Raw genomic sequence first — 27,923 nt, 5'->3', positions numbered from 1 at the left:
AGCAGCTGCCAGCAAAACAACAACTGTGAAGCACATAAAATCTGTAATATTCAGGAAGCCAAAATTAAATCAGCACAGATATCTCAGACGACTGCAAGAATGGATGAAATTACTGAGAAAGGAAAGACTTGAGAGAGATCTAAAAACAAGGATGAGAATTTGAGAATGTAAGTGCTGCTGAATTAGGATCCGTTTGCACAAATAAGCACAGAGGAAGCGGACATGGAGCAATTTAAAACATATGCAGCAGAGTTTAAGTACCTCACGCTTACAAAGAGTAAGACGTAAGAAACTAACTAAGAGTGCAGTGGTATAATCAGGCTTGGAGATATCAAGGGCATGAATAAGAATTTCATAAGCATATGAATTGAGGCAGGGTTGTGTTGCTGATACAACTGAATTGAAAATAGATGCTCTTAGCAATAGATCTTAGCAAGGTTACAAACAGTCTGGTCCAGTCTTAGACCATTGTCAGGAAGAAGGCTGAAGCTGAAGACTGTGCAATGGACTTAAAACAATGGCATTAGGGGCTTTCCTGATATTTCAGCTCAAGACAATAGGGTTAAAAACATGCAAAGATGCAAGCACTCAAATATGAGCAATTTATTTACATATATGGTTTCTGAAACTCTCCTTATCACATCTTGTTGCAAATACGTATCAATGCATAGTGTAAAAACAGTGAAGGTCAAGAAATGCAGTTTCCTGACATCTTCTGCTATGAGATAGTTAACATAGAACAAAACTTGCATTCAAAATTTGGATCTGTTCATCCAAAAGTTGTTGTAGTAGGAAAAGTAGAGGGACAATCAATTGGTTAAAAAAAAGAATTACCTAGCCCTTTTCACAAATTCAGGTTGTCCAAAATGGCAATGTAGCAAATTAAATATTTTAAAGTGTTGTCACAGTTAGAATGTCAAACACATTGCAGACAGTTTGCTTGCAGTAAGTTTCCATAAACAGCAGTGAAACTCTTAGGATTATATGATGCATTCGTAGAATCACCACATGTGGAAGCAAGCCATTCAGCTCATGCTGACTCTCCAAATAGCATCCCATTCTACCTTATGCATGAAACCCTGCATTACCCATGGCTAGTCCACATAGCATCCACATAAGCAGAAACTATGGGCAATTTAGCATGGCAAATCCACCTAACCTGCGCATCTTTGGACTGCAGGAAGAAACAGGAAACTCATGCAGATTCAGGGAGAATACGCAAACTACACAAAAGGGTGGATTGAAACCTGCATTGTTGGAGCTCTGAGGCAATAGTGCTAACCACTGAGCCACCGTGCCATCCATTCAGCATTGTGAATATCTTCAAGTGATACACAACATCATTATCAAAGAATATGTGATATCATATAAGGGATAAGATGAAGGGTTAAATTCTATGAATATTTTAGATTAGATTAGATTACTTACAGTGTGGAAACAGGCCCTTCGGCCCAACAAGTCCACACCGACCCGCCGAAGCGCAACCCACCCATACCCCTACATTTACCCCTTACCTAACACTACAGGCAATTTAGCATGGCCAATTCACCTGACCCGCACATCTTTGGACTATGGGAGGAAACCGGAGCACCCGGAGGAAACCCACGCAGACACAGGGAGAACGTGCAAACTCCACACAGTCAGTGGCCTGAGGCGGGAATTGAACCCGGGCCTCTGGCGCTGTGAGGCAGCAGTGCTAACCACTGTGCCACCGTGCCGCCCATCATTTAGAGTTTCAGTAAAGGTAGTTGAAGGAGTTGGAGGAATGCAGCAATTTTGGTTGGTTACAAATACAGATTGAAATAGGGAGAGGCATTGGAGGGTTGCCACAAGATCCCTATTCATAGAACACTGTTGACCAAGTTTAGAAAAATAGGGCAATGAACGTTTTGGTGCTATTTTACATCCTTAAGTTCAGCAAATCCAGTTGTATACTGATTTTAAACACTTACGTTAAACAGGGCTTAGTTGTTTCGGGCAACCTCATCCAGTTACAATTGTAAACATTACAATACATTTTATCTCCAATTTCATTACCTGCATATTTTCTCGTATATCTGCAGCTTCTCGTAATGGTTGGCCTGCAATTTTAAACGCATCGTCAACAACCTTGATCCCAGTATTTCTCAACATTGTGTATTTTATTGTGTTCTTTCCTTTTCTGACAGAATATCCACGTTTGTGAGCCTTTCCCCCACCTCTTCGGTCTGTTATTGCAATGTGAACAAAAAGTGTAGCAAGCTCAATTTCTTCCCCAGTGAATGAGTGTAAAGGGATATGCCGATAGCCCGACTGTAAACACTCATATGGGATTGTGTACTGGCCAATAAATTCATCTCCAATGTAGTCATCATCTAAAACAACAAATCGGAGTGTTACAAGCTCAGGCAGGTTGATTTCAAATTCAAAACTTTCATCAAAAATGGGATTCTCTCCATTTAAATGAACAGTCCTTGTCCTCACTTCTGCACAATCTGCAGGAATGCCGCGGATTTCCAAATACACATATGGATCGATGACATCTCCTTTTGTTCCAGAACCTCTTGGCTTTGGAAACATCTGACCACTAATAATCTTTACATGTAGAAGCTGAGGTAAGGATCCGGGAACTATTCCTTTAATATATGCATTGAAGTAGGACACCTCATCACGCATAACTGCAGGGCGTAGGACATAGCCACAACACCCATTCTGTCGAAACCAACCAACATTAAGATCCAACATTGGACCAGGGGTCTGATAATTGATGGTTACCAGTTGGCAGCCACAATTCCAGAATTCTTGTGGATTCAAATTGCTTGACTCAAATCCAAAATTGTTAGGATACACTCGTGACAGAAATCTCTTATTGTAGTTCACAAAGTCATCTGGATATTCATTTGCCAATGCACGTGCCTCACCTTCACCAAAATCACACATTTCCCAATATTTCTGCCTCTTCATTGAATTATGAAAACTGTTGAATTGTACAGTTTTACATAAAGTAACCAAATCAGAGAGCTCCCTACATAGATGAATAATCCGCTTAGTAACAAAAAATGTATCTGTTAAGCTTTGGGAACTTTCTGTTTCTTCATCTTCATCTGTCACATCACCTTCAGCTAAGTCAATGTTTTGCGGCAATTTCTTTCCCTTCAAGATAATTTTCCTCTTTAACTTCTCTGGTGATGGGAGGTACCTTTGTGTTGAATTTGGTGGTTCAGTAAATATTTTGTTTCCAAGGATCATTTTCAGTTTTTGTGCCATGACTTTTTGTTGCCCTACTGAACAGTGATTTCGCAAACATATAATCAAAGGGTACTCGGAGGTTACAAAGGCATACTGATTAATTACTTTAATGACATTATTGAAGCTGACTGGTGAGGTCACATTGTTGCGTTTACTGACAACTGGTTCATGTGGACCGTCGTATACATCAAGTTCAATACTTCTGCAGCCCAACTTTAAGGCCCTAATATATCCAAGCAGATCAGAAGGGCTTCTAGCGGTGTTTTCTGTAACATAGGTGTTATAAGATGCATTGATATAATAATGGGATAGAGGTTGAGTCATATCTTGACAGACTTTTTTGTGCTCTGGATCAAATATATTGCATTCTTGTGATATCAGATACCGAGTAAAGCCATCAATACTGAGATTACCATTCAGCTGACCTTGCTTTGAAGGCTCATACCTCCGTATAAGATCAAGGCACATTTCTTCAGTTGCATTGATCATTCCTTGTTCAGTTTCTAAAAAAAACATCAAGTCTTTGGCATCCAGAAATTCTTTATTCCTAGAAATTTGCACAAGCAAGAAATATACCTCAGGCCTTGTGCAAAGATCATAGTAAATGTCAGTAAATTCCTCCTTTGTTACCCAGGTAGCTAGTTTCCCTTTATTACTTTGTAACTCTCTAATTTTAATTCTGATTTTTGATTCTTTTAAACCATGATTGAGTTGCATTATCAACTTCACAGCTTCATCTTCCAACATAATTCCATTGCTGGCTTTACTATTTTCACTGAACACAGAATGAAGCCATGTGGTCCTGAGCGTATTCTGGCTCCCATCTATCAAATTCAATGTTTGCTTATTATGTGAAATGACGTAACGGAGGCCTGTAACCCAGATATTAGCAATATCTGCAGAACTGGCTACCAAATCCAAAGACTCATAGTTTTCTCCATATATTAAGGAGAATGAACAGTCTTCACAAATCTGATCCACAACTGCACAACTTCTGAAAATCTCTGTGTTTTTTCCAACTCGGACCTCTTTAAGAGAAGAAATTTCAAGTTTAGCCTTTTCAGGATCCTTCTTGGAAGGTTCCCAACGTAAAGCCTGAAGGTCAGGATCTAAAGTAAAAAAGCGACTATAGATTCGAGTATTTGAACGTATTTTCTTCAACTCACAGCCAGCTTGCATGAAGCTGATACAGTCACTGGCATTGTTAATTTTCCTTTCAGAAGGCATGCTACTGAACGATACAGTTTTCTTCTGTTCGTGCTTCTGTTTTGTAGAATCCTATGGGAAAAATGCAAAACAGGGATGATTATGCAAGTTTTGACATTATTGAGTTATGAAGAATAAATTGTTTGTCTTTTTCATTTTTTTCTCTTCTTCACCAGACATCATACCACTTGCCATTCCCAAATGAAAAGATAAATCTACTTTCATAAGAATGGCATTAGAAGTGCATAATCATTCTAATCATAAAAACAGTACATTCCAAGAGAAGTCTATGCTGGCTGTTATATTGAACAACCCAGTCATTCCCACTTTTCCCTTTATCCTTGTACCATCCTTGTTTCAACTGTTTATTTACTTCAATCTTGAATCAGTACCCATCAGACTATCTGACACTATCTACCAAACTTAATCACTAATTGACTAGAAAGGCTTATCCCCATATCAGGAGAAATTGAGAACAGAAGAGAATTAACCTGGGAGACCTCAACATTGACTCCAGACACCACAAAGTCTTATGGCATTTGGTCAAAAATGGACAATCTCATTGGTTTTTACATATCAGCCCACCCAGCTGATGAAACAATATTTCTTCACATTGCACACCACTTCGAGAAAGTGCTGAGGGTGGCAAGGACACAGAATGTGCTCTGACTGGAGGACGTCAAGCCCCATTTTTCTTGTCCTGTGAAAATATAAGGAACCATGCAGGACAGCATCAGAGTGACAGTACTTGTCCAGGTAAACAACAGATTTTAAAACATGGAGTAGGCACCAATGATGCCAGTCAATTCCTAGATATCTGGTGAGTGGTAAGGTGTTCTAGAACAAGGTGTGGCAAGATGGTGTTGGAATAAACAAAAGGGACTCTGTCTGGGCAGGGTAAGTCATTACTGTGGTGAGTTTAGTAAGATATGGCAAGAAAACATACTTGGTATCACTCTGAAAACCCTGTAAACACTTGGACTTTAGACAAAAGCGTAAGATTCAGTCCGAAGTGTTTCATCAGTAATAAATGACTATAGTTATTTGAGGAAGCAACATTTGGATGTAAATTTAAGCCATGGGATTTCTTTTATGAAGAAAACAAATCAGAAACAGACAGTTTTCTGGAGCAAGTATGACCCTGTGTATTGGCACTGGAGATATTGATTAAAACGTTGATTTTCCTGCTCCTCAGATGCTGCCTGACCTGCTGTGCTTTTCGAGCACCACTCTAATCTAGCCCCAAAATACTGACATGCTCTTTTTTAGATTTCTTTTTGGCATTGTAGTTTCAAATTCCTTTTCATTTGCCTCATGATCTGTGAATGGCATTTTTGGCAAATGTCCTAGTATGCAAATTCCAAAAGCTATTGTTTTCTTCCAGATTTTTATTTATTGTCCGGGTTATTGAGTCATACAGAAAAATAAATAGAATGCAGATATCTGTGTTTTTTCCCTTGTTATAAACTTGAATTTTCTCAGTTCTTAATATACCCTTAGTCTTCACACAATCACTTTTTGTCCTTTTTTCTGAACTTAGCATTGCATCCTCCATTTTCTAGTATCATCTCTGTCTTTCTGGCTCTCTATCTCTCTCTCTCTATCTCTCTTGTCATACATGCAGTACCCTACTGCTGTATAATACCAGCATAACACTTGAACTGAGTGCAAACATAAAAAAAAACATAAATGTGAACTAAAAGAAAACACTGGAAGGAAACAGACTGGACAAGCCAAACAGAGACACGCACAAGAATTTCTCGAAACATGGCTTTCCAGCTGCAACTCCATCAACAAACACATCGAGTTAGACCCCATCTACCACCCCCTGAGAAAAAGAACAGGAAATGACATGACCACAGGAAATGACATCACCAACCCAAAGACACCAACATATAAATAGAAAGCAGGAATCATGAACACTGCTTTGCCTGAGGCCCACTAAAGATGTGACCTAGCAGCGTGACGAAATGTCTGGAAATGAACCTCCCAGCTCAGCAAGCAAACCTACATCCAGAACATCAACCTGAGCCACAAATCTTCTCAAAACTAACTAATACATCCTTAAGTTAATTCTATTTGCTAAGGACTTTTGAACAGTCTGGTGCTGTTTAGATAATCATAGTACAGGTTACTAATGACAATTTGCTTGTTTCACCATATTGTTTCATGGGATTTCTCAATTGTCCTTAAACATTGTGATTTGCAAGGATGGCCAGATAAGGGTCAACTACATTACTGTGGATATGGAGTCACGTACAAGCAATTTATATAACAGTCTGACATGATTAATACAGAGGTGTGCTTTAAATGTCACACACTGTGATGATGTCATATGGAATTTCATGGGATTTTAAGCATCGCAAAAGCAAGATTTGAAATTGAAGCTTTTTCACTTTGCACTTGTCAGAACTGGGAAAAAAGAAACAAACTTGAAAACAATACTGGCAAGGTGGTTCAGTGGTTAGCACTACTACCTCACAGTGCCAGTAACCCAGATTCAATTCCAGCCTCGGGTGACTGTCTGTGTGGAGTTTGCATGTTCTCCCTGTGTCTGTGTGGTGGTGCTCTGGTTTCCTCCCTCAATTCAAATGTGTGAGGATTAAGGTGGATTGGCCATGCTAAATTGCCCATTGTGTTCAGGGATGTGTGGCTTAAGTGCATTAGTCAGGAGCAAATATAGGATAATAAAGTAGGGGAATGGGTCTAAGTGGGTTACTCTTTGGAGGGTCAGTGTGGACATATTGGGCCAGATGGCCTATAGGGATGCTATGAAATTGTTAGGGAATTCTGGGTAATCCAAGATGGAGGATGGGAAAAATTTCTGGCTGTAACAGCTGCTTCTTTTTTGAGGTATTTTAGGTATTGGGAGTGATTTTCTCGAATTCCAGGAGCAGCAGTTACTGTTTCATATGCTGTTACGTTGTTTTGAAATTTTGGAAAAGAAAAGGTCAAAACAACAGCAGTTTAAAAAAGGGAGAAGAACAGACAAAGGATGTACATGGTGAGGTCAGTGCAGGAGACGGAGAGAGAACCTGCCTTTACTGTTTGAATTCATGTATCGCTGGACATAGGAGTGTGCTGGGAAAATTAACAAACAGTGAAATTCACAACTGATCTTGGAGGAACTGTTTGGGCGAAGTTCACAGCACTGAATCAGATAAGTGAATTGTTTTAACTGTGGCCTACAGAAAGTCTGCAGTAGTGAGTTGAGTGGGTTCTTTCTTGATTATATGTTTTTGAGATATGTCTCTTGATTAAACGTAACATATAAGCTATAACTATTAGTTCAACCTGGGGCAGTGTTTTGTAGAGGAGTAAGACGGTATTATTTTCTGGGTCTGTAGATTGTGAAGTAGCAAAAATGACCTTTAGTAGAGTGATATGCGTTTCTTGTCAGATGTGGGAGTTTAAAGAAAGTTTAAGGGTTACCGTGGATTATATCTGCAATAAATGCTGCTGGTTGCGAATCATATCAGATCGAATGGATCAGTTGGAGAGACAGTGAGAGGCAATGAGGGATTTGCAACAGCAACAGTATGTGATGCAGGACAGCTATAGGGAGGGGGGAAAGTCTCAGACACAGTCACATAGATGGATTAACTCCAGGAAAGGTAAGAGAGGTAGGCAGCTAGTGCAGGAGTCTTCTGTGGCTATCTCTATTTCAAACAAGTATGCTGTTTTGGAAAATGTATGGAGTGATCGATTCAGGGGAACGTAGCACGAACAGCCAAGTTTCTGATATTGAGACTGGCTCTAACGCAACAAGGGGTACGTCGGGTTCTAAGAGATCAATTGTGTTAGGGGACTGTCTAGTCAGAGGTACAGACATATATTTCTGTGGCCAGCAGCAAAGTATTAGAATGGTGTGTTGCTTCCCTGGTGCCAGGATCAAGAAAGTCTCAGAGAGGGTGCAGAATATTCTCAAGGGAGAGAGGGGCCAGCAAGAGGTCATTGTCCACATTGGAACCAATGATATAGGAGGAGAAAAGGTTGAGATTCTGAAAGGAAATTACAGAGAGTTAGGCAGGAAGTTAAAAAGGAGGTCCTTAGGAGTAGCAATATCTGCATTACTCCTGGTGCTACAAGCTAGTGAGGGCAGGAATAAGAAGATAGAGAAGATGAACGCATGGCTGAGGAGCAGGTGTTTAGGAGAAGGACTCACATTTTTGGATCATTTGAATCTCGTTTGGGGGGGGAAGTGATCTGTACAAGAAGGACGGATTGCACCTAAATTGGAAGGGAGGGAGATTTGCTAGAGTTGCTCAGGAGGATTTAAACTAATAAGGTGGGGAGGGTGGGAACCAGGGAGATAGTGAGGAAAGAGGTCAATCTGAGACTGGTATAGTTGAGAACAGAGCTGAAAATGTGTTGCTGGAAAAGCGCAGCAGGTCAGGCAGCATCCAAGGAACAGGAGATTCGACGTTTCGGGCAGAAACGTTATGCCCGAAACGTCAAATCTCCTGTTCCTTGGATGCTGCCTGACCTGCTGCGCTTTTCCAGCAACACATTTTCAGCTCTGATCTCCAGCATCTGCAGACCTCACTTTCTCTTAGTTGAGAACAGAAGCGAGTCAAACAGTCAGGGCAGGCAGGGACATGGTAGGGCTAATAAATTAAACTGCATTAATTTTAATGCAAGGGGCCTAACATGTAAGGCAGATGAACTCAGGGCATGGTTAGGAACATGGGACTTGGACATCATTGCAATTACATAAACATAGCTCAGGGAAGGGCAGGACTGGCAGCTAAATGTTCCAGGACACAAATGCTACAGGAAGGATAGAAAGGGAGGCAAGAAAGGAGGGGGAGTAGCATTTTTGATAAGGGATAGTATTACAGCTATAATGAGGGAGAATATTCCTGGAAACACATCCAGGGAAATTATTTGGTTGGAACTGAGAAATAAGAAAGGGATGATAACCTTATTGAAATTGTATCAGAGACACCTAATATTTAGAGCAAAATTGAGAAACAAACTTGTAAAGACATCTCAGCTATCTGTAAGAATAATAGGGTGGTTATGGATAGGGATTTTAACTTTCTGAACAAAGGCTAGGACTGTCATAGGTTTAGATGGAGACGAATTTGTGAAGTGTGTACGAGACAATTTTCTGATTCAGTATGTGGATGTACCTACTAGAGAAGGTGCAAAACTTGACCTACTCTTGGGAAATAAGACAGGGCAGGTGACTGAGGTGTCAGTGGGGGAACACTTTGGGGACAGCGACCATAATTCTATTCGATTTAAAATAGTGATGAAAAAGGATAGACCAGATCTAAAAGTTGAAGTTCTAAGTTGGAGAAAGGCCAATTTTGACGATATTAGGCAAGAACTTTCAAAAGCTGATTGGGCACAGATGTTCGCAGGTAAAGGGACGGCTGGAAAAAGGGAAGCCTTCAAAAATGAGATAACGAGAATTCAAGAAAAGTATATTCCTGTCAAAAGTTAAAGGAAAGGCTGGTAAGTATAGGGAATGCTGGATGACTAAAGAAATTGAGGGCTTGGTTAAGAAAAATAAGGAAGCATATGTCAGGTATAGAGGGGATAGATCGAGTGAATCCTTAGAAGAGTATAAAAGCAGTAGGAGTATACTGAAGAGGAAAATCAGGAGGGCAAAAAGAGGGCAAATAGAATTAAGGAGAATCCAAAGGGTTTTAGATTAGATTAGATTACTTACAGTGTGGAAACAGGCCCTTCGGCCCAACAAGTCCACACCGACCTGCCGAAGCGCAACCCACCCATACCCCTACATATACCCCTTACCTAACACTACAGGCAATTTAACATGGCCAATTCACCTGACCCGCACATCTTTGGACTGTGGGAGGAAACCGGAGCACCTGGAGGAAACCCACGCAGACACGGGGAGAACGTGCAAACTCCACACAGTCAGTCGCCTGAGGTGGGAATTGAACCCAGATCCCTGGCGCTGTGAGGCAGCAGTGCTAACCACTGTGCCTCACAAATACATTAAGGACAAAACGGTAACTAAGGGAGAATACGGCCCCTTCAAGGCCATTCCTGATGAAGGCTTTTGCCCAAAATGTCGATTTTCCTGCTCCTCGAATGTTGCCTGACCTGCTGTGCTTTTCCAGCACCACTCTGATCTAAATCCTCAACGACCAGCAAGGCGCCCTTTGTGTGGAACCGCAGAAAATGGGGAAGATACGAAATAACTGTGGAAAAGAATGTGGAAGATATAGAATGTAGGGAAATAGATGGTGGCATCTTGAAAAATGTCCATATTACAGAGGAAGTGCATGATGTCTTGAAACATAAAGGCGGATAAATCCCCAGGACCTGATCAGGTGTACCCGAGAACTCTTGTGGGAAGCTAGAGAAGTGATTGCTGGGCCTCTTGTTGAGATATTTGTATCAACGATAGTCACAAGTGAGGTGTCGGAAGACTGGAGGTTGGCTAATACAGTGCCACTGTTTCCGAAGGGTGGTAAGGACAAGCCAGGAAACTATAGACCAGTGAGCCTGACGTCGGTGGTGGGCAAGTTACTTAGATTAGATTACTTAGATTACTTACAGTGTGGAAACAGGCCGTTCAGCCCAACAAGTCCACACCGACCTGCTGAAGCGCAACCCACCCATACCCCTACATTTACCCCTTACCTAACACTATGGGCAATTTAGCATGGCCAATTCACCTGACCCGCACATCTTTGGACTGTGGGAGGAAACCGGAGCACCCGGAGGAAATCCACGCAGACACGGGGAACGTGCAAACTCCACACAGTCACCTGAGTCGGGAATTGAACCCAGGTCTCAGGCGCTGTGAGGCAGCAGTGCTAACCACTGTGCCACCGTGCCGCCCACAAAGTTGTTGGAGGGAATCCTGAGGGACAGGATGCACATGCATTTGGAAAGGCAAGGACTGATTAGGGATAGTCAACATGTCTTTGTGTGTGGGATATCGTGTCTCACAAACTTGACTGAGTTTTTTTTAAGAAGTAGCAAAGAGGATTAATGAGGCCATACCGGTTAATGTGATCTATATGGACTTCAGTATGGCATTCGACAAGGTTCCCCATGGGAGATTAGTTAGCAAGGTTAGATCTCATGGAATACAGAGAGAACTAGCCATTTGGATACAGTAGTCTCAAAGGTAAAAGACAGAGGTTGGTGGTGAAGGATTGTTTTTCAGACTGGAGGCCTGTGATCAGTGGAGTGCCACAAGGATCGGTGTTGGGTCCTCTACTATTTGTCATTTATATAAATGATTTGGATGTGAGCATAAGAGGTACAGTTCGTAAGTTTGCAGATGACACCAAAATTGGAGGTGGAGTGGACAGCGAAGAAGGTTACTTCAGATTACAATGGAATCTTGATCAGATAGACCATTGGGTTGAGAAGTAGCAGATGGAGTTTAATTCAGATAAATGTGAGGTGCTGCACTTTGGGAAAGCAAATCTTAGCAAGACTTATACACTTAATGGTAAGGTCCTAGGGACTTTTGCTGAACAAAGAGACCTTGAAGTGCAGGTTAATAGCTCCTTGAAAGTTGAGTCGCAGGTAGACAGGATAGTGAAGAAGGCGTTTGGCATGCTTTCCTTTATCAGTCAGAGTACTGAGTACAGGAGTTGGGAGGTCATGTTGCAGCTATACAGGACATTGGTTAGGCCACTGTTGGAATATTGTGTGCAATTCTGGTCTCCTTCCTATCAGAAAGATGTTGTGAAACTTGAAAGGGTTCAGAAAAGATTGACAAGGATGTTACCAGGGTTGGAGGATTTGAGCTATAGGGAGAGGCTGAACAGGCTGGAGCTGTTTTCCCTGGAGCGTCGGAGGCTGAGGGGTGACCTTATAGAGGTTTACAAACTTATGAGAGGCATGGATAGGATAAATAGATAAGGTCTTTTCCCTGGGATGGGAGAATTCAGAACTAGAGGGCAAAGGTTGAAGGTGAGAGGGGAAAGATATAAAAGAGACTTAAGGGGCAACTTTTTCACACAGAGGATGATACATGTATGGAATGAGCTGCCAGAGGAAGTCGTGGAACAGTTGCAACAGTTAAAAGGCATTTGGATGGGTATATGAATAGGAAGGGTTTGGAGGGATATGGGCCGGGTGCTGGCAGGTGGGACTAGATTAGGTTGGGATATCTGGTCAACATAGACAGTTAGGACTGAAGGGTCTATTTCCATGCTGTACATCTCTATGTCTCGATGACTCTATAATAGAGATATCTTTCTATACACAATGAGAAGAGGATGCTGATTGGTCGGGCCATTATTGGCACGGAGATACATAGCTCACGGTCAATCTTAATTCTCAGACCAAACAGTATATTCTGATTGGTTAGAGCATAGCTCTGGTGATGCAGTAGAACTTGGCTATCTCCATGAGCACCCCCCCTCCCCAACTTTTATTGAAAAAAGTGCAATGTATGTACAATGTTTTTGGCTCATTTAAAATAAGGTCCTGAGCAACATTCATTTGAAGCTGCACAGTCATGTCGTCACTCCAAACGTATGCAAAGGCTGATCTTAAACTGGTTTCCAGTATACGCGTTATTCAAGACTTTTTTTTATCAAATGATTTCTAGTAGCAGAATTACACCTGATGGAGGATCTGGTTTGCACTTTTCTGAAGCTTGAAATTATGAGATTTGATGGGATCTTAAGCAATGCTAAAGCAAGACTTGAAATTGAAGCTTTTGACTTTGTGCTTGTCAGAACTAGTAACAAAACAAAATATTTTGCTGATTGAGCACAGTAACATGCAGCCAGCAGGAAAGCCATTTGAGATCATCAGCCATGTCCAAAGTATGATGCATTTGCATGTGCTAGAAGGTATAATATAAATACACAAAACTTTGTTTTATATAGGCCAAAGAAGTTTGGACATGCACTGTACCTTTTACAAAAACAAAAGATCATGTGGACAGCTGCATCTCCATGGCAAAGCCTTGACCAATCAGAATATAGCTGCCTTGTCAGATAATTAAGGTTGACAGTTAATAGTTTTTGCTGCATTTCTATGCTCATTATGGCCCAAACAATTAGCACATTCTTCTCATTCTGTACAAAGTGACATTTTTTTTCACAGGTCTGATCCATACACCTTAGTTTTGATAAGAACAAGATGAAAAGTTTCAACTTCTAGTTTCCTTTTAGCAATGTCTAAGTTCTAATCATAGGATCACAAAGGAATAAGACCTGATGTCCATGTCCTCCTTATACTCTCTATAATATCTGTCTTATCAAGTATAACTTGTATTTTGTTTCTAACATGCAATGAACTATATCTTGTTTACTCTTCCCTTCTGAGTAGCAAATGGTCTTGTTCATATTACCAAATTGCAACACCTTGCATTTACTTAAATTAAATGTCATCTGCCACGCCTCGCCCCATTGGCCTAATCTTAGATCCCTTTGTAATCTTAGATAATCTTCCTCACTGTCTACTCTACCACCAATTTTGGTGTCATCAGCAAACTTACTAACCATACTTCCGATATTTCATTTAAATTATTCATGGACATCCATCACAGAGTTGGGGGGGGGGGTGTAGCAGCATTTACTGAACATTCCTCAATAATTTTTCATTCATAAACCTGAATGTTTTACATTTCTAGAGATGAAGAGGGTAAATATTGATTCTTATTGTACGTCGGGTGAGGTGGGGACCAGAAATTGTGCAGGACCCAGATCTGCCTCAGTTTTAACCCCATTCACGTCACATCCAAAATGTTGTATCAAGTGAGAGCTTCAGGATCAGAAAGAAATAGCCACACTAGCAAAACCCCACACATGCTTGTGATCCATTTACAATTGGATGCAACACTGCAAGACTGTACAAAGCTGCATCAGATCCACCATCCTAGATAGCATCTATTTTTAACAGGAATTTCTGTGAGGATCAGGTGGTAAATGCTGAATCTGTTGATTTAAAGGGTTTTGAAAATAATGGTTGCACTTTTTTGTAACTTTATTTCTCTGTTCATCTGAAACTATCAACTTTACATTTCAATCCTCATTCTGTCAACCTGGGGAAATTTAGTTAACATATCTTAAGGTTCCAATTCCATGTTCTGAATGAGAATTATGGTAACTTATCTCTTCAAACTATTAACCTGGGTCACAAAGCATTAAAACTCTGAAGAGAAATACTAAAATCTGGATGGAAATGTGCATAAACAATAAACAAACAAACATGACAAGAGAATGAGAAGATGGTGTCAAACAAAACAAGTTTGATTTCTTGTTTCCCAGAAGCTGTGTAACCTGCTGAATACTTCAAACATTTTCCCGTTTTTATATGCTCTGTGATGATACAATGTCCTAATTGTCTAGAATTGCTGACCAATAGCACCATGGAGGAGTCTTGGCTGCTGCCAACACTGCACCTCCAGGACCTTGTGAACAACTGGGGAAAAGGTAAGTGTTGATGGTCAGATCTGTGATTTGGGAGTCACGTGAATTGGAGAGGGGTTGGGAAGGAGGAGAAGGTTTGGGAAGGAGGAGAGAGTGATAAATCTGGAAGCAAGGGCAAAGGGTGACTCTCATTAGATAACCGGTGACCTAGTGTCCTAGCCTCTGAGTATACATAAATTAGTATAGGTCAAGGGCCACCTAGCTAGCTGATATACATCCGGTACAGTTTAATTAGACCTATTTCACATGCCCTTACATCTCATGAGGGTCAGACGATTCAGCTTGGTATCACTGATGATTTTGTTACCTTATCCAGGTGTGCTGAAGTCCAGGTTTCTCACTCAACCTAAGCCTTCATAAATCAGGGCCTTAACCTCAAATTCTCTGTATCATTTTGTTACGACACGGGATAAACCCCTCTGCTAATCTAAACCCGACACACAGAGAAGCTCATCTCGCGCCGTAATCCGTTAAATTTCAAGAGACAAAGAACTATCCCAGATGTCACTGTTTAAAGTAAAAATTAATAATTTTATTCTTTAAGTCCAACGGAGAACATTAAGCAAAAATATGTACTATTCCTTTCTCTTAAATCTATCTATTACCTCCCACTCTACAATACTGGTCTGTTAAATTCCCCCTTAAATTTACGGCAAATCACTTTCAAACCCAGTTGTCATCTTTGGATGTCGAACTTTCTCTGTAGATTTCTCTAGGTTGGCTTCAGTGTCGTGCTGCATAAATTTCTTATGGACAGGTACCTTTCAGAGAGTTATCTGGCTAGCTTTACATTGGTGTTTGCTTGGCGGCTCTTTGCGGTTTTCCCCCAACTGTTCAAAATGTCCAGTTTTATACCCCAAAACATCAGATAATTTCATTGGTTTGATGTCATTCCAAACAGTAAAATTCAAATTCAATTGGATTTTGGTAAATGGAGCATAATTTAAAATGATTGGCCAAATTTGAATTTGTTTTTGTTCCATGGCAATGCAATTCCAGCTATTTGTTTCAACCAAATGTTACATTTTAAAATTGTTCAGCACACTCTGTGCTTTCAGTCAGTTCTTGCTAGCTTCTCTCTCTCTCTTAAAGGTACAGTACACACCTACACCTTCATGACACCTCACCGCTTAAGAAAAAATGAATCATCATAATGAAAAGATGGCCTGTTTTTTTTCTCTCTATTCCTTAACCATGTTACCATGGCACACATATGACTTTAATCTAAGTTCATATTAATTTCTTCCCACATATATATATATATATATACACACACACATAATCTTGAATAGATACCAAACTCATCTATACTTTATCAGTTAAATCTGCAATAACGCATCTGTGATTATATTCTTACAATATGCAACATATATGATTTGTAAATTAAAACTCTGTAACATACAGCTCCAATGAAATAGTCTCATATTCTTGTCTTTAAAGCATTCCAAGAATGTAAGACAATTGTGATCTGTGTACACAACCCTCTCTGACATATTGTTCATGATGTATACATTAAAATGTTGTAAAGCCAGTACCAAACTCAATAGTTCTTTTTCAACAGTGATTTCCTCTGGTGGATGTTGAGTTTCTCCAAAACTGCCAATTGGCAGTCCAATCCTATTATCATCTTCCAGTATCAGTACAGCTCCAACTCTAATGTCACTAGCATCAATGACAAGATTCGAAAAGTTTAGTGTAGCTAAAACTGGTGCTGTGGTTAATATTGCTTTCAAATAGTCGAATGCCTCCTGGCATTGTTCTGTCCACCAAAACTTGGTGTTCTTCTTCAGCAAATCGGTTAATGGTGCCACTGCTGAAGTTTGGAACAAGCTTCCAATAGAATCCACTTAGTCCCAAGAATTGAAACACCTCTTTCTTCGAGGTTGGTCATGGAAATTCCTCAATGACCTTCATCTTTGCGTTCCGTGAGGTCAACCTTCTATGACTGATGACATGTCTCAAGACCGTCACCTCTGCTTTCATGAATTCATTTTGTTTAAGCTTATTACCACTTTTGCTTCTTGTAGTCATTCAAAGAGCTCTGCCAACTGTACCATGGGATCTTCCCAGGACTTACTAAAGGTCACTACATCGTCCAAATAGACTGCATAGTCTGTTATTCCAGTGACACCTCTGTTCATGAGTCTTTAGAATGTGGCGGGGGCATTCTTCATTCCAAAGGGCATTACTTTAAATTGATATAGTCCATTTGGGATTACAAATGCAGAAATATCTTCCATCATCTCTGATAAAGCTACCTGCCAGTTACCACACAGTAAGTCGAACTTGGTGATGTAACAGGCTTGTTTAACTTTCTCAATATAGTACTCCAATCTCAGTATTGGATTTGAGTCAAATCTTGTAATCGTGTTGACCTTCCAAAAATCCATGCAAAATCATTAAGTCCCATCCAGTTTGGGAACTAAGATGATCGGTGAACTCTACTTGTTCTAGCTCGGTTCGATGATATCCTCCTTGAGCATGGCCTCCACTTCTTTCTAGACCTGTCTTGCTTTGAAAGGATTAAGCTGATAGTGTTGTTTTATTGGAACATCATTCCCTAAGTCTATTTCGTGAACAAAAGCATTAGTCCTCTCCAGCTGATTCCTACATATGTCCTCATACTGCAGTACCAAACTTTTCATTCTTTGCTCCCGAGATAGATAGTCTACTAACCTATTCCACTCCTCAAAGACTTCATTTTTAACATATTTTGAGGTAGATCAAAATCCACAATATCTGGATTTGATTCCCCAGTCTCTAAATGATGGACGGCACGGTGGAACAGTGGTTAGCACTGCTGCCTCACAGCGCCTGTAGACCCGGGTTCAATTCCCGACTCAGGCTACTGACTGTGTGGAGTTTGCACGTTCTCCCCGTGTCTGCGTGGGTTTCCTCCGGGTGCTCCGGTTTCCTCCCACAGTCACAAAGATGTGCGGGTCAGGTGAATTGGCCATGCTAAATTGCCCGTAGTGTTAGGTAAGGGGTAAATGTAGGGGTATGGGTGGGTTGCGCTTCGGTGGGTCGGTGTGGACTTGTTGGGCCGAAGGGCCTGTTTCCACACTGTAAGTCTAATCTAATCTTAGGATGCTATCTTTCAGAAAGTAAACCACTGGAATATTCTCTGCCTCCTTTTCAGAGTATGCATCCACATATATATCTTTTAGCATCTTGTCTTTCAGGTGCAAGTCCTTTAGCCTTTCAGGACTAAACACTTCTGCCTGACCCTCTGCCTGTGCAGGTTTTTCCTGCACCATTACATCAAACAAGGTGTCCCCTAACTGAAACTGTACGGCTTCATCTTTCTCTTTAGTTTTTGCTTCGTGCTGTGACTTATGATAGTGGGATCTTGTACTACACAGTCTGGGAAAATAACAGAATATTTTTCTTTTAACACCTCAGTTTCTTGATCTTCCTTGGGCTTTTCCACAACAAAGGGTATCACTCACACTTTGGACCCTGCTAAATCATTCCCAAGAACAAACTGGATTCCTGGAACTGACACTCTGTCAATCACTCCCACTGTTACTTCCTCAATCTTGAGTTGGCACTCCAACCTGATCTTACATGGGGGAATGCGAAATCTTTGTCCATCTATCCCTCAACTTATCATACTCTCCAATAACAGATCAGAAAGAGTTCATATTCTGGATGTAGGTTTGCTCACTGAGCTGAAAGGTTCATTTCCAGACTTTTCATTACCTTACTAGGTAACATCTTCAATGGACCTCATGTGAAGCAATGCTGAAAATTCCTGCTGAAAGTTCATATTCGCTCATCCTTTACTATTGGCGACTGGTTAGATCCTGTATCTCTCAAAATGATAACTTCTTGCCCTTCTCCCCCGTTCTTTCTGAGTAAACTTTACTCAGAGGCAAATTCTTTATTGAGATCAGGTGCTAACTCCATACCCAGCCCTTGCCTAGGCTGTGCACTCTCTGCAGCTCCACGGCTCTTCTTGGGGTTTCCTTTACTACTTTCACTAATGCCACTGGCTTGGCTTCTTCTATCACGTTTTCCCCTACAATGTCTTTCTTTAACGACCAGCACTGTGACTTTCCGCGTCCCACTTTACCACAATGGAAACACCTGAGGCCTTTCACCTCCTTTCCACCCTCTTGGGCTTTTTTTAAACCTGTGGTAAACACTTACCAGTGTTCTCTACTCTTTGTTTCATTGTGTAGGATCTCCCCTTCTTCCAATTTTTATCCCTCACAGGATGAAATTCTGGCCAGAAGCTTGTCTTATGTACCAATATGTATTCAGCTGCTAATCCTACTGCTCTTTTCACTTCCTGAACTTTCTGTTCATCCACATGAATTCTTACCATCTCAGGAAGTGAGTTTTTAAACTTCTCCAGCAGAATAATCTTTCTAAGAGCCTTACAGGTCTTATTCTATCTTTAAGGCCTGCACGCATCTATCAAAATGACTGTGTTTAATTCTTTCAATCTTAACATAAGTTCTGAACTGCTGTTTATACGCTTCTGGTACCAATTCATAAGAATTTAAAATAGCCTGTTTAACCTCTTCATAACTCTTGACCCCTCATCTGACAGCGTGGCAAATATCTCACTGGCTCTGTTTACCAGTTCAGTCTGAACTAGCATTATCCATAAATTCTCAGATCACCCCATCTGCCTAACCAATTTTTCAAATGAAATAAAGAAGCCTTCGACCTCATTCTCATCAAAATATGGCAACGTTTTGACATATTTGTAAATATCACTACCTTCTTTTTCGATCTCCATCCTGTTACCTTGATTTTGCTCACTAAGTCACAACTTCTCAAATTCAAATTTTCTCTCTTTTTGCTCAGCTAAGAACCTTCTCTCTCTTTTTTTCTCTCTTTCTTCTCTCTCATTTTCTCTTTCCCTCTCTCTTTTCATTTTCGAACTCCATTTTCCTCAATTGTAAATTAAGTTTTTCTAACTCTACTGAACTTGTCTGTATCTCTCACACACTGAAGTGTTGCAGTAATTCTCTTCCAATCTCAGTTTTACTTTTGTCTTTGGTTAAAAGCAATTCTAACCGCTTTGCTAATTCTAAGCATATGGTCTTTTCTTTCTAAAGGTTCTTGGCAAACTTGGAAATCATCTTCAAACCCAGAACCTCTTTAGCCATTTTAAGAGCCATTTCACTCACTTTTAATTTAACCAACGACAAGTAATTGATAATAAACAAATTGTCTCAGCTACATTTATTTAAAGATTTAGGTCATTAACCGGCAAGTGTTTAAATCTGCTGGGCTTTTTTCATACTCAAAATCTATTCAAATCTGTCCAAATCTCTGATTATATCTGTCTTAACCCCTGTTCAAATCATGAGTGAGAGCCCCGAAACTGTTACGACACAGGGTAAACCCCTCTGCTAATTTAAACCCGACACACAGAGAAGCTCGTGTTGTGCCGTAATCTGTTAAATTTCAAGAGACAAAGAACTATTCCAGAAGTCACTATTTAAAGTAAAAATTAATAATTTTATCCTTTAAGTCCAACGGAGAATATTAAAACAACAACTATTTACAACTCTTTTCTCTTAAACCTATCTTTTACCTTCCACTCTACAATACTGGTCCGTTAAGTTCCCCCTTAAATTTATGGCAAATCACTTTCAAACCCAGTTGTCATTTTCAGATGTCGAACTTTCTCTGTAGATTGCTCTAGGTCGGCTTCAGTGTTCTGCTGCACAATTTCTTACAGCCAGGTACCTTTCAGAGAGTTATGCGGCTAGCCTTATATTGGTGCTTGCTTGGCTGCTCTTTGCTGTTCTTCCCCAACTGTTCAAAATGTCCACTTTTATACCCCAAAACATCGGATCATTTCATTCATTTGATGTCATCCCAAACAGTAAAAGTCAAATTCAATTGGATTTTGGTAAATGGAGCATAGTTTAAACTGATTGGCCAAATGTGAATTTGTTTTTGTTCCATGGCAATGCAACTCCAGCTATTTGTTTCAATCAAATGTTACATTTTAAATTGTTCAGCACACTCTGTGCTTTCAGTTGGTCCTTGCTAGCTTCCTCCCTCTCTCTTAAAGATACAGTACACACCTACACCTTCATAACAATTTGTACAGCTCAGCTACTTAGTTAATAAAGAAAGTTCTTAAAATGAGGATTGTAGTTGTTCAATCAAAATGACCAAGTATGCTGTTAGGAGGACTACTGACTGCATTCTCAATGGATTATTCTGCAATAGCTTTCACACAAAATATTTTTTTCTCTCTTTTATCCATTTGAAGCTCATTCATTCCATTAATTACATCCCACTGTATTATGTATCACAAGCAGCCAAAGAGCAATAAGCAAGAATGAAATTCACTACCACTTTGATTTGCAACCAGTTTAGTGTTTTATCTCTATTTGCTATTGGGCTGCGATTGTTGAGAAATTCTGGCTCATCTTACACCAATAGATCTAAATCCTCAATTTTCAATTATAAGTTTGAACAATTAACAATGATAAAACAATATATCCCAATATGAAAAATTACCTAGTAGAAATTAAGTTCAAGGAGTACTGAAAATTTTATAGCAAAGTTATTTATTTGTTCAAAATAAACTTATTGCAACTTTCTTAGCAATGAGGCAGGAGTTGCAATTAAAGCTGATTCTGAGTGCTGTTCAAGATGAACTTAGGGAAGAAGTTATAGATAACTATTGGTGAGGTGTCAGATGACGGGAGAGTGGCTAATGTTGTGCCTTTGTTTAAGAAAGGATGTAAGGAGAAGCCTGGGAATTATAGACCTGTGAGTCTTCAATGGTGGGTAAATTATCAGAGCTGATTGAAAGATAGGATATGTATGCACTTGGAGAGGCGAGGACTGATTAGCGATAGTCAGCATGATTTTGTGCGAGTGTCTCACTAACTTGATTGAGTTTATTGAGGAAGTAACCAAGAAGATTGATGAAGGCAGAGTGGCGCATGTTATTTACTTGGACTTTAGTAAAGTTATTGTCATTTATGTAAATGATTTAGATGAGAATATAGAAGGCGTGGTTGGTAATTTTGTGGATAACACCAAAATTGGTGGTGTAGTGCATTGTGAAGAAGGATATCTAAGATTACAAAGAGCTCTTGATCAACTGGCTCAATGGGCTGAGGTGTGGCAGATGAAGTTTAATTTGGATAAATGCAAAGTATTGCATTTTGGTAAAACAAACAAGGACAGGACGTATTCAATCAAAAGTAGGACTTTGGGTAGTTTCGTGGAACTGACAGACCTAGGATTGCATGTACATAATTCTTTGAAGTTTGCATAACATATACAGGTAGTTCTCCTATAACACAAATTTCATGAATGTGACTTGGCTGTAACACGATTTGTGAATTTCACACCCTTTTCTGTTATAAAGTGAATTCTTTTTCACTGTTACATGATTCCATTCCCTGTACTACCAGCCCAGCTGTGATTTATTTTACTTGCACATCTATTGGAGCAGGTTGTCATTTGTGTTTGTGTGTTGTTTTGCTTCTATTTGCAACGAAGGTAGGGGAAGTGAACATTTGTGCTGGAATGCTTATTGGGATCATGCACGGATTTGAGGGCACGGGAACTGAGGAGCGGGAAGCGAGAGAAATAGATAGGGAGTGAAAGAAGGTGGAAATACTTGATGTGTTGGACAGTAAGTAGGGCCTTTTGTTAAGCAGAGGCTCAGTTACTGGCTATCTGAAGTTTCAACACACAGCAACTTAAGAAGCGAGGGTGGATGTGTGTGGAGGCAGGGAAGTGTGAAACTAAGGACAGACCAAAGGCAACCCTTATCTCTCCTCACCCTACCTATCCCCAAGTTATGCCTGATTCAAATTCAACCAGTCACCGTTTGAAAGGGGAGGTGGACAATCTGAGAATCTCGGCCCCTCATTCTCTCTGAAACCCAAGACTCATCAAAGCCTCCAGCCATTCAGAGCATCCCAACTCTTTTGCCATCCGCTCAAAAGAAAGGACATTTTACTCGCGCTAAAAAAACTTCCAGAAGTTTCACAAAGTTTATTGGCAGACAACTGGGTTCTGGATAAAGTCCACTCCACAGGATCCAGGAACACAACAATAAATTGGAAAATTAACTTTTAACAAATTGGCATTTCTGTAACTGAGCAGAAATGGATAGGTTCACTAAACTGGAATCCCTAACGCTGTTTTACCCATACACCCCATTACTTCTATTGCGCGATTACTTCTATAATACAACGTCACACAGGAATGCAACTACCGTGTTACAGGAAAACTACCAGGAGACAGGGTGGTTAAGAAAGCATTTAGCATGCTTTTCTTCTTTGCTCAGACTTTTTGGTAGAGGAGTTGGGATGTCATGTTGAGGTTGTACAGAATGTTGATGTGGGCTTCTCTGGAATACTGTGTCCAATCCTGGTCGGACTGGTATAGGATAGGTATTTATAAGTTGGAGAGGGTTCAGAAAAGATTTACCAGGATGTTGATGGAAACATAGAGTTTGAGTTTTAAAAATAGTTTGGATAGGCTGGGATTTTTTTCACTGCAGCATTGGAGGTTGAGGGTGACATTATAGAGGTTTATAAAATCATGAGGGACACAGATAAAGTGGATGGAAAGTGTCTCTTTTCTAGGGTTAGGGATTTCAAGACTAGATTAGATTAGATTAGATTCCCTGCAGTGTGGAAAAAGGCCCTTCGGCCCAACAAGTCCACACCGATCCTCCGAAGAGTAACCCACCCAGATCCATTTCCCTCTGACTAATGCACCTAACACTATGGGCAACTTAACATGGCCAATTCACCTGTGGGAGGAAACCAGAGCACCTGGAGGAAACCCACACAGACACGGGAAGAATATGCAAACTCCACACAGAGGCCTGAGGCCAGGATCGAACTGGTACCCTGTTGCTGTGAGGCAGGAGTGCTAACTCAGGGCATATTTGTAAGGGGAAAAGAGAAAGATTTAAAAAGGATATGAGGGGCAACCTTGCTACACAGAGAGTGGTTTGTGTATGGAATGAACTTCCAGAGGTTGCGGGTACACTTAAAATGCCAGAATACTTCAGATCTCTTGGCATCATGGTCATCCACAAACTCACCAACACACTAAAACAGCAGTTAATGAACTTGAAAGACCTTATTCAGTCAACACGCAAAACTAATGTCATTTACAAAATACCTTGCAAGAACTAACAAACACTATATTGGACAAACAGGTAGAAAACTAGCCATCAAGGATACATGCACATTAACTAGCCATAAAAAGACATGACCCACTTTCGCTAGTATCCTTACATACAGATGAGGAAGGAAACCACTTCGACTGGGACAACACATCCATCCTAGGTCAAGCCAAACAGAGACATGCACGAGAATTCCTAGAAGCATGGCATTCCAACCAGAACTCTATCAGCAAATACATTGACTTGGATCCCACTTACCACCCCCTGAGAAAAAGAATAGGAAATGATATCGCCGCTGAAATGGTGTCACCATAGTAAATGACATCACCCGCCCAAGGAAACGTAGACACATAAATAGAAAGTGGGCCATACCACCTGTGCTTTATCCGGAGGCTCACTGATGATGTTACCTCTTCTGGTGACGAAACATCTGTAATTGAAACTTCCAGCTCAGTGATCAAACCTACATCCAGTACACTTACAATGTTTAAAAGACATTTGGATAAGTACATGAATAAGAAATGTTTGGAAGAACATGGGCCAAGCTTAGGCAGGTGGGACTAGTTTAGTTTGGGATTATAGTTGGTGTGGACTGGTTGGACCAAAAGGTCTTTTTCCATGCTGTATGGTTTTATGACCTCGATATTAAGCAATTTTAAAAAAATCACTCATGGGACTTGGGCATTGTTGGCTGGGCCAGCATTTATCATCTGTCCTTAGTTGCATTTAAGAAGGCAGTGATTGAGCTCCCTTCTTGAACTGCTGTATTCCATCTGGTGGTCGGGCACTTTAGTATCTGACAGTAAACCCGAAAGTCTGGGAATGATACTCTTACTGAATCAGGTTTATAATTATCCCAGTTAAACTACTTAATATAAGTAGTCATTACTGTAGAGTGGCATTTCCTTTCACTGACCTGGTCCTCGTTCCTTATCAAGTTTATGGGGGTGAGAGATAAAAGGCTTAGTTTTAAAGATGAGCTGCCAGAAGAATGCAGGTTGGCTAACATGATACCACTATTTAAGTAAGGTGGTAAGGAAAAGCCAGGAAACTACCAGTGAGCCTGACATTGGTGGTGGGCAATTGGTTGCAGGGAATCCTGAAGGAAAGGTTTTACATGTATTTAGAAAGACAAGGACTGACTAAGAACAGTCAACATGACTTTGTATGTAGGAAGGCATGCTGATTGAGTTTTTTGAAGAAGTGACAAAGAGGATTGATGATGGCAGAGCGGTGGACTTGATCTATATAGACTTCAGTAAGGCATTCAACAAAGTTTCTCATGGTAGACTGGCTAGCAAGATTAGATCACAGAATATTAGCTATTTGGATACAGAAAAGGCTCAAAGGTAAAAGACAGAGGGTGATGGCGATGGGTTGCATTTCAGACTGGAGGCCTGCGACCAGTGGTGTGTCACAAGGATCGGTGCTGGGTCCACTGTTTTTCATCATTTATATAAATGATTTGGATGTGAGCATAAGAGGCATAGTTAGTAAGATTGCAGATGATACCAAACTTTGAGGTGTAGGGAATAGTGAAGACGGTTACCTCAGCACAGAAGATTACAACTGGACCTTGAACAACAGATGGCCAAGGTTGAGGAGTGGCAGATGGAGTTTAATTTAGATAAATATAAGGTGCTGCATTTTGGAAAGTGAAACCAGGGCTGGATTTATACACTTAATGATAAGGTCCTGAGGGGTGTTGCTGAACAAAGAGACCTTGGAGTGCAGGTTCATAGTTCCTTGAAAGTGGAGTCCCAGGCCCGCAGGATAGTGAAGAATACTTTTAGTATACTTGCCTTTATTAGTTAGTGCATTGCGTACAGGAGGTGGGGGGGGGGGGGGGGTGGTTAGGTCACTTTTGAAATACTGTTTTCAATTCTGGTCTCCCTACCGTAGGAAGAACGTCATGAAATAACACAGGGTTCAGAAAAGATTTACCAGGATGTTGCCAGAGTTGGAGTGTTTGAGGAAAAGGAAGTGACTGAATAGGCTGGGGCTATTTTCTCTGGAGCATCGGAGGCTGAGGGGTGGCCTTATCATGAGGGGTATGGATAGGGTGAATAACCAAGATCTTTTCCCCATGGTGGGAGAGCCTAAATTTAGAGGGCAGAGGTTTAAGGTGAGAGAGGATAAGTTTAAAAGGGACCTAAGGGCAATCTTTTCATGCAGAGGGTGATGCATGAATGGAATGAGCTGCCAGAGGAAGTGGTGGAGGCTGGTACAATTAAAAATGCATTTGGATGGATATATGAATAGGAAGAGATTATTGGGATATGGGCCAAGTGCGGGCAAATGGGACTAGATTAATTTAGGATATCCTGCCAGTACAGACGAGTTAGACCAAAAGTTCTGTGCCCATGCTGTACAGCTTTATGATTCTAGGAGGGTGGCTTAGGGTGGCACGATGGCTCAGTGGTTAGCACTGTTGCCTCACAGCACCAGGGACCTAGGTTCAATTCCTGCCTCAGGCAACTGTCTGCGTGGAGTTTGCACGTCCTCCCTGTGTCCGCGTGGGTTTCTTCCGGGTACTCCTGTTTCCTCCCACAATCCAAAGATGTGTAGGTCATTGGCCATGCTAAATTTCCCATCTTGTTAGGTGAATTGGTCAAGGGAAATGGGTCTGGGTGGGTTACTCTTGTTGGGCCAAAGGGCCTGTTTCCACACTGTAGGGAATCAAATCTAATCTAATCTAAATGTCAGATGTCACTGCTCCTCACCTAGGGCTACTTGGTCTGGCTTTTAACATGAGTTCTAATTACAAAACATAGTCAACTTTTCAATTCTTCCAAGGGAATAATTTCTCTGAGAGCTTCATATGTGGTATTTCTTCCTAATGCCCATATCGACCTGTGAAAATAACTTTTACTTTACCCATTTATATTCAATATAGCATTCCCCAGGCTGTTTCATCAAATTTTGCCTTTAGGAACTAATTCACACACACATAAGATAATCTTTGTTATAGACTCATAAACCATAGAGACTTCCTTAGCCAGTGATGCACAAAATTCATGTGCTCTACCTGTCATCTTGCTTTGCATAGGCAATGACCAGTTTTCTTTTATCAACTTCATTTTTGATATGCCATTATTTTCTCAAATTACAAAAAGAATTCTTACAAATTTCTTTCCCTCAATTTTTTGAGGAACTTGGACAAACTTTAATGTTTCCTTCATGAACTTGAGATTGTGACTTGTATTTTCCCCATCAGTGACTTTATTGGCATCTAACATCAACATTCTTTTGAGCCAATATTCCTCATCACTCTTTTTCTTCTCTTCTTTTTTCCTTTTCGCTTTCCTGAATCTCTAATTTCACGTATTAAAAGTTCTCACTTTATATTTCTCCTCTCTCTGATGTTGTCTTTCCCTTTCTTTTAATTCAAGCTCAAGTCTTTTAAGCTGTTTTTCTTTTCGTATTTAACAGTAATTGAATCCTTGCTAGCTCAAATGAGCCACCAGTCTGTGTACTAAATTGCTACTGCTTTTCTACCAACCTCAGATGCCTTGCCACTATTTCAATTTTCTCTGTATTCATAGCTCTGGCAGACATTTTCATCTCTAACCTATTTGCCAATTCTAACAGTCTGTTGCTCTTACTTCCTGGAATAGGTATCCCTAATGGATTTACAAGTACAGGATGGTGCTAACCATTTCCAATTTAATCCTATTTTAGTACAGATAAATAGTACTGTGAGTTGTGAATTGTACATAAAGAGCATACAAAGGGACATAGATTGATATAGTGAAAGCACAAAGATCTGGCAAATCGAGTACAATGTAGGAAAGTGTGGAATTGTCCATTCTGGATTAAAAAATAGAAAAGAAGCTTATCATCTAAATGGTAAAAGATTGCAGAGCTTTGAGGTGCAGAGAGATCTGGGTGACCTAGTGCATGTATCGCAAAAGATTAATGTGCAGGTACAGCAAGTAATCAGGAAAGTCAACAGAATGTAA

The 27,923-nt window shown here is 40.5% G+C and overlaps 1 protein-coding gene across 2 annotated transcripts in view; it reads right to left on the bottom strand.

Annotated features, from left to right (window-relative positions):
- Positions 1 to 27,923, bottom strand: part of plcl1 (phospholipase C like 1) — a 304,098-nt gene that overhangs the window by 67,902 nt on the left and 208,273 nt on the right. The window contains exons 2-3 of one of the 2 annotated variants that reach the window (XM_060827411.1): positions 2,901 to 4,506; positions 2,038 to 2,354 (exon numbers count right to left, since the gene is read on the bottom strand). In XM_060827411.1, coding sequence (XP_060683394.1) covers positions 2,038 to 2,354; positions 2,901 to 4,506 — 1,923 coding nt within the window. Of the gene's footprint in view, positions 1 to 2,037; positions 4,507 to 27,923 lie in introns of both variants that reach the window. The other variant, XM_060827410.1, reaches the window with a different exon arrangement.

Source organism: Hemiscyllium ocellatum, chromosome 7 (genome assembly GCF_020745735.1).
Source record: "Hemiscyllium ocellatum isolate sHemOce1 chromosome 7, sHemOce1.pat.X.cur, whole genome shotgun sequence".
Taxonomy (NCBI): domain Eukaryota; kingdom Metazoa; phylum Chordata; class Chondrichthyes; order Orectolobiformes; family Hemiscylliidae; genus Hemiscyllium; species Hemiscyllium ocellatum.
This window is presented reverse-complemented; position numbering and strand designations above follow the sequence as displayed.